At 40.3% G+C, this 11432-nt stretch overlaps 2 protein-coding genes across 2 annotated transcripts; one reads left to right on the top strand and one right to left on the bottom strand.

Annotated features, from left to right (window-relative positions):
• Window positions 1-789: 789 nt before the first annotated feature.
• Window positions 790-2542, bottom strand: si:ch211-120k19.1 (uncharacterized protein LOC563199 homolog). Its single transcript, XM_062991727.1, has 4 exons — window positions 2056-2542; window positions 1425-1495; window positions 996-1025; window positions 790-909 (listed from the first exon to the last, which is right to left on the bottom strand). Exons 1-4 carry the CDS (start codon window positions 2540-2542, stop codon window positions 802-804), a joined length of 696 nt encoding a protein of 231 aa, XP_062847797.1. The 3' UTR covers window positions 790-801.
• A 2119-nt stretch (window positions 2543-4661) lies between these two features.
• LOC134310192 (uncharacterized) lies at window positions 4662-11109 on the top strand. The gene is made up of 4 exons (XM_062991726.1): window positions 4662-4741; window positions 6191-6377; window positions 6466-6599; window positions 8487-11109. The coding sequence occupies exons 1-4, from the start codon at window positions 4729-4731 to the stop codon at window positions 9884-9886; spliced, it is 1734 nt and encodes a 577-aa protein (XP_062847796.1). The 5' UTR covers window positions 4662-4728; the 3' UTR covers window positions 9887-11109.
• Window positions 11110-11432: the final 323 nt, after the last annotated feature.

The raw sequence follows: 11432 nt of genomic DNA, 5'->3' as shown, positions 1-11432 counted from the left end.
TATTTACAGTGGATTCAGGAAGTACCCAGACCCCTTGACTTTTTGCACACTTTCTGTGTTGTGTATTTGATTTTTACCAATTAACACTTTAAACCATTAAAAAGGTAAATGCCCCATAAACTGTTTGGCTCACCTTTGTTTTTAATGACTGTAAAGCTAAATGGTTTTTTTTATATTAGTTTTTTATGTTGTTGAGGAAAATGTTTATTCTCTGTAGAACTAAATCAGACACACAGCTAAGATGTTTGGCCACTGCTGGTTTCAGGTTTCATCACATCCTTGTTGGTAAGTGGTAGACAGGAGGTAGGTGTTCAGACTTTGTTCAATTTATAGAATTTGTTCTGTTTTTACTCAGGTTTCCTTTGTGTACTTTGTCTTTAAATATATATTGTGACAAATATATGGTCAATAATAGTGGAGATGAATGAGATGGCACTGCCTTCTTTTCCAACTATAGTGCTGAAGTGCAGAAAACAGTCTGAATCTATTAGTCACTTTCCATTTAGTCACAATATTTGATCATGCTGTTCAGCAGTCCGTCTGTAAGCACTTTCTGACAAGCTGACATCAATTACTGGTAGTGGTACTGGTTTCCATTCACAAAAGATGATGCAACAATTAATTTTAAAACTAAAAAAGCGCTCTAAGCATTTTCAGTGTAATTAAATGAATCAGCCCAACCTGTTTTAGTATATTCTTTATAACATATCAGACTAAAGAGATGCAGCCATGTGGGAAATTGAATCGTCTTTATTTAATGATTCATAAATAATAGACGTTATGTGGAAATATAATGTGAGGTTAATTTCTTTGCTGTCTGAAATGACACAGAAAGACAGTCCAGCTGAGAGAAATCCCTCCAACATAAACTGTGCGTGCTACTGGAGGAACCAGAGAGAAATTCACTGCCTGTAATAAAAAAACATGTGCAGGTCACGTAGCCTGAATTTTATAGATGGACAGATAAATGGATAAATGAGTGATGGTTATCATACCTGCATTATGGACCAGTAGACAATTCCAGTCTGCCAGAAAAAAAGGTTAATCAGTTAATTAATTCACTCCTTAAAAGACTGCCTGCTGATCAGATGGACAAAATAAAAAGCTTTCTAGGGGAAGTTCACTGGTCAGATGCGGTTTGAAGGAGAAAAGGTAAAGTATTCAAACTGAACAACTCTGTATCTACTGGTAGGCATTGTGATAGTAATATTATGCTCTAAGGCTGCCAATGGAACTGGTGCATTGACGTGTCATTTTTTCTCTTTTTTTTCTTAGTTTAAATTAGAATCTTGTTTTAATTCTTTTATGCTGTGTATTTATTATATTCTTTTGTGTTTATATTAGCTTAAAATTTAATTAACAGGTTTTTGAATCTGGGGTGCACGCTCCAACTTCCTAAGGTGCACCTACCATTCAAAACTTACCTTGTATGAAGTCCAGAATTTATTTCTCCAGTCTTCAAATGGGTCCTCCTTCCCTTCCAACGTGCTCAATCCTTAGTTTAAGAATGCAAGGACATTATATGTAACAAACAGTCCCATTATATTAACAAACAGGCAATTCAACATATCTCTTTCATCAATTTCTTTATTGGGATGGCACGGTGGCTAAGTGGGTAGCACTGTCGCCTCACAGCAAGAAGGTCCTGGGTTCGATCCCCAGGTGGAGCGGTCCGGGTCCTTTCTGTGTGGAGGTTGCATGTTCTCCCCGTGTCTGCGTGGGTTTCCTTCGGGTGCTCCGGTGTCCTCCCACAAGACGTGCAAGTGAGGTGAACTGGAGATACTAAATTGTCCAAGACTGTGTTCGATATAAACGTATGAACTGATGAACCTTGTGTAATGAGTAACTACCGTTTCCTGTCATGAATGTAACCAAAGTGTAAAACATGATGTTAAAATCCTAATAAACAGACAACAAACAAACAATTTCATTATTAAGTTATGCATCCAACAGTAAATCAGACACACTGCGCCTCAGTGAATTATTACAGTGCTATTACATAAACACAACATGTAATAAGAATCAGAATGTGTTGTATGTAGTAGACGTACTTACCTATGTAGAATGCACTAATAGTCGCAGGCGCAGCTACTAGCTGATCCAGAAACACTTTCATTGATATCCTCTTCGTACCTCCTCCAGGAAACAGCCTTTCTAACGCACGCAGCCAGTGGTAGTTAAAGTTGGAATGGAAACACAGCCCAATCAATGCTATACGAGCAGTCTGGCCCCAGTCAAAATTGTGCATGGGAAAATTTTTGACTGTCAATAAGGAGTCCTTTTCATCAGACGTGTACTTGCTGCATTCAGAGTCCTTCCGAATATGACATTGTGAATTCTGAGCTTGAGTATCTGATCCAGCATCACTGGACATGACCAATGTCTGTTGTTCTGATGTATCTTCTCTGAGTTGAGTGCTACTGCCAGGTCCACCTCCCAGCACGCCTTGCTGAATCAAGTCTGCCGAAGCAAACAGGGTTGTGTATCCCAGCACATTGCTAATGTACGGGTGGGATCTGAATATTGTCCATATTTTATTCATGCTGTCGTCAGGAAAGAAAGAAAATCAAACAATATACCAGTCAGACCTGGTATAGACTTAATAACAAGTAGATGTAAATCTACTTGTACCATATCTGAACTAATACTTTTTACACCTACAATTATATTTAATTCAACTACATGTAGAAGAGTACTAACCCCATTGCCAGAAAAACTAGAACTTTCTGTGAAATCTGGGATTTGTTAATTCTCTTGAATTCTATCACTTACCTTAACCTTAAAGCTGGAAAACCTTTGAGTTGGTGGTATCTTCTCTTCACCTTAGTATTCTGTCTTTAAAGAGCAATAAAGGCAGAGCTTCATTCAAGCCTTGACCAGTAGAAGTGAGTTTTTCAGAGGGTCAAAGGTCTATAAACATGGGTTTGTGCATGATAAGCCTTTATCACAATGCAAAAATGTGAGAAAATAGCACATGCTAGATACTAGAGCTGTGTACAGTATGTACATAAAAGTGTTTGAGTAAAGCTGGAAATGGATATTATATTATATATATTATATGTATATACTAACATGAAAAATATAAAATATACAAACAAAGTCAATTTTAAAATTCATACAACAACATGCTATGAAGGGAGGCACAGGAGCTAGGAGCAGGAGTCACTGAAATTTTAATAACACAATATAAACACATCCAACTCACCACTTAATCACTGTTATTGGTTAATTGCGAAAATCCAAATCCAATAACACACACCACTGTTGATATGCTACACTTGATTAGGGCTCCTCCTAACTGTAACCTCCACAAGTATGGAGTAAGTTCACTGTCCAAAAAAACCTAGTGCACGCTCTTCTACATTCATGTTACTCCATATACAAGGTGGCTGAACCAAACGCAGCCCAAAAGCACATGGTCTTCAGTAGCTATTTGTGAAGCTGACAGGGTGTGTCCATGCTAAATATAGACTACAAGACTTTTTCTCTCTGCTTATGTTACTACGTTATATTGCACCTTATAGAGAAGACCACTGTTGACCACTGTCCAAATGACAACCCAGATATTCAATTAATATTGTGGGACAAATACTGTGTAAATAGATTATTAAAAAATGTTTTGCAAAGATGCACAATGCTCTGTTTGGAAAACAAGGACGATCTATGAGTTTTAATAATTGTTTTAATTCTTATTCAAGAAAAAAAAGCCCTACAAATTTGTGTTATATGTAGGTTTTATTATGGGTTCTCTGACAATAAATTGGGTTAAAACTATACATACATCTACTGAAATTATTTATTTGATGGGGTAAAAAATTCTATGGTCATTCACCTTTGTGGCATGGTCTCCTAATTCCTAATTAGCAATTATGAGCAACTCTTGCTTATGACTTCACTGCACCCATTACAAAGTACATGAAACAGTGAAACAGTGAACATAAAGAAACTTATGCAGGAAATCATTTGATCATCTGACTCCTTACAGAGAGTGACTGGAGGTAAGGATTAATAAAACGTAGATTCACATGAACCACGTTGCTGTGCAGCACCCACTGTACCAGCTGCACCACTAGGCCAAACCAAATTTCTGTATAAAACATGGAAGATGTGTCCTGGTCAAAGTGCCAACCTCAGTACCATGGTTGTTGTACCAAGGGGAAGGAAAGAGAGGGGAAACAAATCCCCAACACCCAGTTCATAAACGATTACAGTCGTATGTCCTGTTTTTCATGGACACGTTAAAAATAATTGCTGTACATCTGTGTTGAAATGCGAGGACAATCAGTCTGTAGCAACAGGAAGAACTCTCAGACAGGAGAATGTGTTAATGAGGGCCAAAGATTAAACTGATCAATTAAATCCTCGTTCACTTCTTAACTGGTGACTTGTGTTCACTAACACTTAACAACCGCTCTTTGGTCCTTTTGACAATGCGTACAGAGGCGGCTCAAGCTAAAGCACTTGAATCGCAGATAATTGCTTCGCTTTCCTTTCTTGGCTCAATACCCTCTACCTGTTCTCTTTGTTGAAGATGTGCTGCTGTCCTTAATTTGAAAAGATGAAGAATGGGCTTCCTTCGAGTCTATTCTTCAGTGTCCTCGCACGCCCGTCGTCACTCTCCCTCGCTCGTCCATTCACTGAGTCATTGTGTAAGGGTGTATTAATATATGTCTGTATATTGCAGCCACAATGTTTAGTCGCTGTTAGCGGTGATTGCAGTGACAGCAGATGCTTGGAGCAGGTGAGTAAAGAGTAGCGATGTAAAAATGGTATTTTAACCTCATGTTTAAGTGGATGATTATTGTACTGATTTATATATTTAAATGTTTTTCTTTAAATGCTTTTGTCTTTAATGTTGTTATTTGAAAAGCACCTGCTAATAATGTGCTGTATAAATTGCATGATTGTTGTGAAGTTCACTGTATTATCTGACAGATTTAAATCAAGTTAAGTTATTTATATGGGATATTTTCAACTTAAAACTAATGTTAGTGAACACACTTGCAATGCCAGTCATTTAAATCAAAGATGAGCATTTTTTTAAGGAGTTAAACACTACACTGTACACTGCACTATACACAGATCAGCCATAACATTAAAACCACCTCCTTGTTTCTACGTTCACTGTCCATTTTATCAGCTCCACTTACCATATAGAAGCACTTTGTAGTTCTACAATTACTGACTGTAGTCCATCTGTTTCTCTGCATACCTTTTTAACCTCCTTTCATGCTGTTCTTCAATGGTCAGGACCCCCACAGGACTGCCACAGAGCAGGTATTATTCAGGTGGATGACAGTAGATGTAAAGTCAGAGACGATCGCTCATCTATTGCTGCTGTTTGAGTTGGTCATCTTCTAGACCTTCATCAGTGGTCACAGGATGCTGCCCACGGGATGCTAGTGGTTGGATATTTTTGGTTAGTGGACTACTCTTAGTCCAGCAGTGACAGTGAGGTGTTTAAAAACTCCAGCAGCGCTGCTGTGTCTGATCCACTCATACCAGCACAACACACACTAACACACCACCACCATGTCAGTGTCACTGCAGTGCTGAGAATGATCCACCACCTAAATAATACCTGCTCTGTGGTGGTCCTGTGGGGGTCCTGACCATTGAAGAACAGCATGAAAGGGGGCTAACAAAGCATGCAGAGAAACAGATGTACTGACTACAGTCAGTAATTGTAGAACTACAAGTGCTTCTACATGATAAGTGGATAAGTGAGTGATAACATGGAGAGTGAGTGTAGAAACAAGGAGGTGGTCATAATGTTATGCCTGATCGGTGTATGTAACAATGCTATTTAGCTTTTAAGGAACATATACATATGTTACTAAATTTTATGTTAGTTTTACCATTACTATATCCTGGTCGGGGTCCAACCTTCCTGACAGGTCGCCAGTCCATCACAGGGCAGAGACACACACACAAACACACACAAACACACAAACAAACACACACACACAAACACACACACACACACACACACAAACACACATAGGGCAGTTTTTAGAATCTCAAATTGGCCACACAGAAAGGACCCTGGCTGTCCAGTCGTGGAATCGAACCCAGGCCCTTCCTGCTGTGAGACAACAGCACTTCCCACTGCGCCACCGTGATGCCCCCACCTTCATGCCTCTACCCCCAAATTATTATAAAATTTTTTCCTGTTCTTTTCTGCTCTAAGATATGCGACCATCCAACACCGTATTCGATCCAGGACTGGAACGAGGAGCGCCATGGGGTCGAGACCTCTTTACGTTTGTAACATCAGCAGCTGGCTACATGATGCGAACCCTGCAAAAACCTAGAAAAAACAAGCCGTCCAAAAGACAGGTCAACCACCGCCGGTTCCTCCACAACATGATCCAGAGGTAGATGTGTGAAAAAGACTCAGATTTAGAAATGTACTGTATTTGGAAAGTGTTTTGCTTAGTAACACATGTTTGTTTATTTACTCAGGAAGTTTGCAGAAATAGAGGCAGCCAATCAACAGCTGGCTTCTGCTCTTTTTACTGTGGAGTCAGAAACACAGAGGCCATCAGACGCACACAAGTCATCACAGACTAGAGAACCTGAGAAAAACACCAACAATGGTAATAAATCTGTTTCAGTTGAATAAACACTGTAGTGGTTTTGATGATTAGAATCATGGATAAACTTTCTGATCACATAAGCGGCAACACAAAGTGTCAAAGAATGAAAAAGTCAGAAGACAGGAGGCTGATATAGCATCAGCAACTCAGGATGTGTGGTACCATATGAATTGTTTTAAATATTGTCAGTTGCCATGACTGAATGTACTGGCATCACGTTTTCCTGCCTTTTATCCAGTGTCTTTCGGGTAGCAATGAGCCCACCAAGACCCTGATCAGAGTACAATCGCAGCTCAGGATGAGTGGTACCATATTACTCATTCTAAAGATTTAGTCAGTTGCTATAACTGAACGTATTGCTGTCATGTCCATAGTGTTTTTCTGCCTTTTATCCAGTGTCTTCCAGGTAGCAATGGGCCCAGCAGGACCCTGACCAGGGTAAAATCATTAATGAGACTGAACTAATAAATACATTAATTAAGTAAGTGCACTATGTGGTCAGTCATCTGCTAATATGCCAGGGTTGCGGTGGGTCCAGTTCTACCATGAAACAATAGGCAGGAATACAATGGATAGGGGGCTTTGTTCACCCCCCTCAGCCGGCCAAATGCACCGCAATTGAGACTCGAACCAGGCTGTCTGGTCTGAAAGACCACTGCGCTACCCATGTGCCTTTGCTCTCTTTTCTAGCACTAATCCCGCATTGGCACAAGTATTGTTTGTTTCCTTTTGTTTGCATGCCTTCCTCCACCTCTGCGATCCACAACGTCTTTCAGAGTAACGTTTGGAATTCACATGTACTCATTAATCCAGTCGAGCCAACAATTCTTTGGCAGTCCTCGAGAGCGCCCAAGCGCCCTTGCTAACATGTATAAAATGAATTCTACACTTCCAGTTCTATAGCAACAGTCTGAGGTAGTGACTCCAGTTCCAAAATGACTGTACCCCAGTGCAAAAAGCAAAATCTGTTAAGTGTTAAACAAGTGAAAACTACAGTGGCTTGCACAGAGCCCTGACCTCAACTCCACTGAAAAGCTTTGGGATAAATTAGAACAATTATTGCAAACCAGGATTTCTAATGCAACATCAGTGTCTGACTATTTTAAAATTACAAACATTCTTTAAATCATCTGTCACAAATTCCCCCAAACAGACTTTAAAATCTTGTAGGCAGAACAGAGGCTGTTTTAGGCTTAAAGAGAGACCAAATCCATATTATTGCCCATGGTTTGGGAATGTGATGTCCAATGGCAATGTTATAAAGACAGGGTTAGCATAGACTCCTGTTTGTTTAGGATATTATCATCAGTGCATTGTTATACCTTGAATAAATAAAAGTATGGGGCAGTTCCTTCTGCAAAACATTTAGAATAGAATAGAACGCCTTTATTTGTCATTTATACATATACATGTGTACAGTACAAAGAAATTCTTTCTTCACGTATCCCAGCTTGTTTGTAATCTGGGGTCAGAGCGCAGGGTCAGTCATTGTACAGCGCCCCTGGAAAAGAGAGGGTTAAGGGCCTTGCTCAACGGCCCAACAGTGGCTGCATGGCAGAGCTGGGATTTGAACTCTCAACCTTTCAGTTGATAGCCCAAAGCTCTACCCACTAGGCCACCACTGCCCTGTGGTATTTACCATTTATACGCCAATGTGTTCAAAATTCTACATAATAAAAAATGATTGGCTAAAGACATTATGAGCTAGACATGTGGACCAAAATGTTGCTTGGACCACATGCTGATAAGGAGAATGCTTTTTGTCAGCCAGGTACACGCTGACCAGTCAAGCACTGGCTTCTTGTGTAGGATTAGTCTTGCTTAAAACAAGCAAAGTCTCTTGGTTTTTGGTTACATGCTAATCCAGATATCCATATTTCTCTGCAGCTGGTGAAACCAAGACACCTACAAAACATCAGGACAAGGACAATGATGACGATACCAGAAAATTACACATTCTGGTGGATAACTCCAGTAAAAGCCACTTAAATATTAAACATTCAAATAATTTAAACAGTAAAACAGACAGTCAATCCTGGATACGTGAAGAACACTTGTTAGGTAGACTGGCCCAGGATAACTCAGACTTCACCTCTGAATGGGAACAACTTCATGCTGGACCTGCTATTTCACATAAAGTCTTTCTTGAAGACAGTGTAATTACTTCACCTCAAATTATTGAAGAAATAAACCAGAATTCAAACACACAAATCCTCAAATGCCCTAACGAAGAACAGGAAAAGTTTTTGGGACTGTCATGTTTTGATATATCGCTTGCTTCATTAGAATCCCCCTTGTCCTTGGATTCATTTGATTTCAATGTGCAACCGAACAGTGAAAAGAGCGTCCAAATACCAAACATTACAGACTCTCTAGAGATGGACGTGATGGAAAATTTTGATTTTCTAGATTTCTCAGAAGGAACAGGAGGATACATACCGAGCCAAAACGTGGGTGCTGTTTGGCATGTGCGAAGCGAAGAGTCTCAGAGCTTTTTTCGAGATAGCCCTGCCATACTTAACACCTTATATGAAGACCAAGGCGACGGAGATGCCACCGGAAGATTACAGCAAATAAGGTCACTGTCTGAGAACTCGGAATGGACTCTGAATTCTGAAAATGGTTCAGAAAACAATATAGCGTACTTTGGATCCAGCTGCAATAAAGATCAGACAAAACCAACTGGAGCAACAATGGACGTCTACCAACATCAGCCTGGAGTGACTGCACTAATAAACAAGGCTGATCAGTATTCACTCACTGGTTCTTGGAGCCAATCAGAGACTATAAAGAAAAGCTTTCAGCCAGGTGACATTTCAAACCACAGCCAAGCAGAATATGGACATTCAGACCAGTTCCAGACTACATATTGGGAACAACAAATACAGGAGGATCAGGATCATACACAGAGCATGGAAAACAACCCTTATAGTGTACTGATGGATGAAAAATTCGATTTAAACCCAGATTATCCAGAATTCCTTTCACACGCCACAGCACACTGCTATAGCATCAACAACAGCAACTGCACAAAAGACTCCTGTTCGTATACCAGCATTGATCACGATCAGAGTTTTCCCAGTTTTGATGGTGTTGCGCAATCGTTTCCCGTCCCCGTGCAAAATCTCAACCCTTATCCGGTTTCCACTCCCCACTTAAACGACGACTGGCTGTTCGGCAGCATAGTAGCGGACGACGACTCCGACAGTACAGTCAGGTCACCTGGGTGTACGTACTGTTGGAGGAGCTGTACAAAGTCAAACGAATGCGCTATAGTTTTAGAGTAGCGCATTCACCCTGTCACGGGAAAATCGAAAGTTCAATTTCTTAGCCATTGTGTGAGCTCATGTGTGCAGTAAGTACCCTCAGCACTTAAAATGTACACAGATCAGGCATAACATTATGACCACCTTCCTACTATTGTGTTGGTCCCCCATTTGCTGCCAAAACAGCCCTGCAATTGTGCTGCACTGTGTATTCTGACACCTTTCTATCAGAACCAGCATTAACTTCTTCAGCAGTTTGAGCTACAGTAGCTCCCCACATGCATCAATGAGCCTTGGCCGCCCATAACCCTGTCGCCGGTTTACCACTGTTCCTTCCTTGGACCACTTTTGATAGATACTGACCACTGCAGACCGGGAACACCCCACTAGAGCTGCAGTTTTGGAGATGCTCTGACCCAGTCATCTAGCCATCACAATTTGGCCCTCGTCAAACTCGCTCAGATCCTCACGCTCGTTCATTTTTTCTGCTTCTAACATCAACTTTGAGGATAAAATGTTCACTTGCTGCCTAATATATCCCCCCCCCACTAACAGGTGCCGTGATGAAGAGATAATCAGTGTTATTCACTTCACCTCTCAGTGGTCATAATGTTATGCCTCGTCAGTGTATATTAAAACACAATGTATTTATTTATTAGGATTTTAACGTCATGTTTTACACACTTTGGTTACATTCATGACAGGACGGGTAGTTACTCATTACACAAAATTCATCAGTTCAAGTTTAATTTCAAACATAGTCATGCATGGACAGTTTTGTATCTCCAATTCACCTGACTGCAAGTCTTTGTACCCACGTAGACGCATGTGGGAGAACATGCAAACTCCAGACTTCTCCTCCTGGGAATCCAACCCAGGACCTTCTTGCTGTGAGATGACAGTGCTACCCACCGAGCCGCCTCATATTAAGTCACAACACAAACAACATTTGGTGTATTAAAATTGACTCCAGTCAGATTTATTAATATAGCCAAATGAAAACAAAAAGCAAATAAAACAGTAAAAAAAAAACACAGAGGCACAAAACAATCGTGTGTTCTAGACAGCAGTCCTGACATGGCTAAATACAAGTGACTGGTTTTCTCTTTGTCCATAATTAGATGTGGACCGGGTCGTCTTTCTCTTCTTACTCTTGTCTAGTTATTAAACAGTGTTAAAATACCTTAAATTAATGATGCTTTTAATTTAAATCACTGTTGCTTTGTTTTGCCTGAATAAAACTACGAGTGTAAATCTGAGTGTTTTTTTTCAGGGTCAAGAGCATCTTATTGTGTACTAATGAGCAGTGTGTATATATACACTGATCAGTCATAACATTAAAACCACCTCCTTGTTTCTACACACACTGTCCATTTTATCAGCTCCACTTAACCTATAGAAGCACTTTGTAGTTCTACAATTACTGACTGTAGTCCATCTGTTTCTCTGCATGTTTGTTAGCCCTTTTCACCCTGTTCTTCAATGGTCAGGACCCCCCACAGGACCACCACAGAGCAGGTATTATTTGGGTGGTGGATCATTCTCAGCAGTGCAGTGACACTGACAT

The sequence above is a fragment of the Trichomycterus rosablanca genome, chromosome 3 (genome assembly GCF_030014385.1).
Source record: "Trichomycterus rosablanca isolate fTriRos1 chromosome 3, fTriRos1.hap1, whole genome shotgun sequence".
In the NCBI taxonomy this organism is placed as follows: domain Eukaryota; kingdom Metazoa; phylum Chordata; class Actinopteri; order Siluriformes; family Trichomycteridae; genus Trichomycterus; species Trichomycterus rosablanca.
The sequence above is the reverse complement of the archived record's forward strand: the minus strand, read 5'-3'. Positions and strand labels throughout refer to the sequence as shown.

Bases quoted from the DNA above. Each gene is read 5' to 3' on its own strand.
- LOC134310192 (XM_062991726.1), top strand. The intron at 6,378-6,465 runs GTAGATGTGTGA...TTATTTACTCAG, and splicing joins CTCCACAACATGATCCAGAG to GAAGTTTGCAGAAATAGAGG. The intron at 6,600-8,486 runs GTAATAAATCTG...ATTTCTCTGCAG, and splicing joins TGAGAAAAACACCAACAATG to CTGGTGAAACCAAGACACCT.
- si:ch211-120k19.1 (XM_062991727.1), bottom strand. From the start codon at position 2,542: ATGAATAAAATATGGACAATATTCAGATCCCACCCGTACATTAGCAAT. The intron at 1,496-2,055 runs GTAAGTACGTCT...TCTTAAACTAAG, and splicing joins TATTAGTGCATTCTACATAG to GATTGAGCACGTTGGAAGGG. The intron at 910-995 runs GTATGATAACCA...TTTTTATTACAG, and splicing joins TCTACTGGTCCATAATGCAG to GCAGTGAATTTCTCTCTGGT.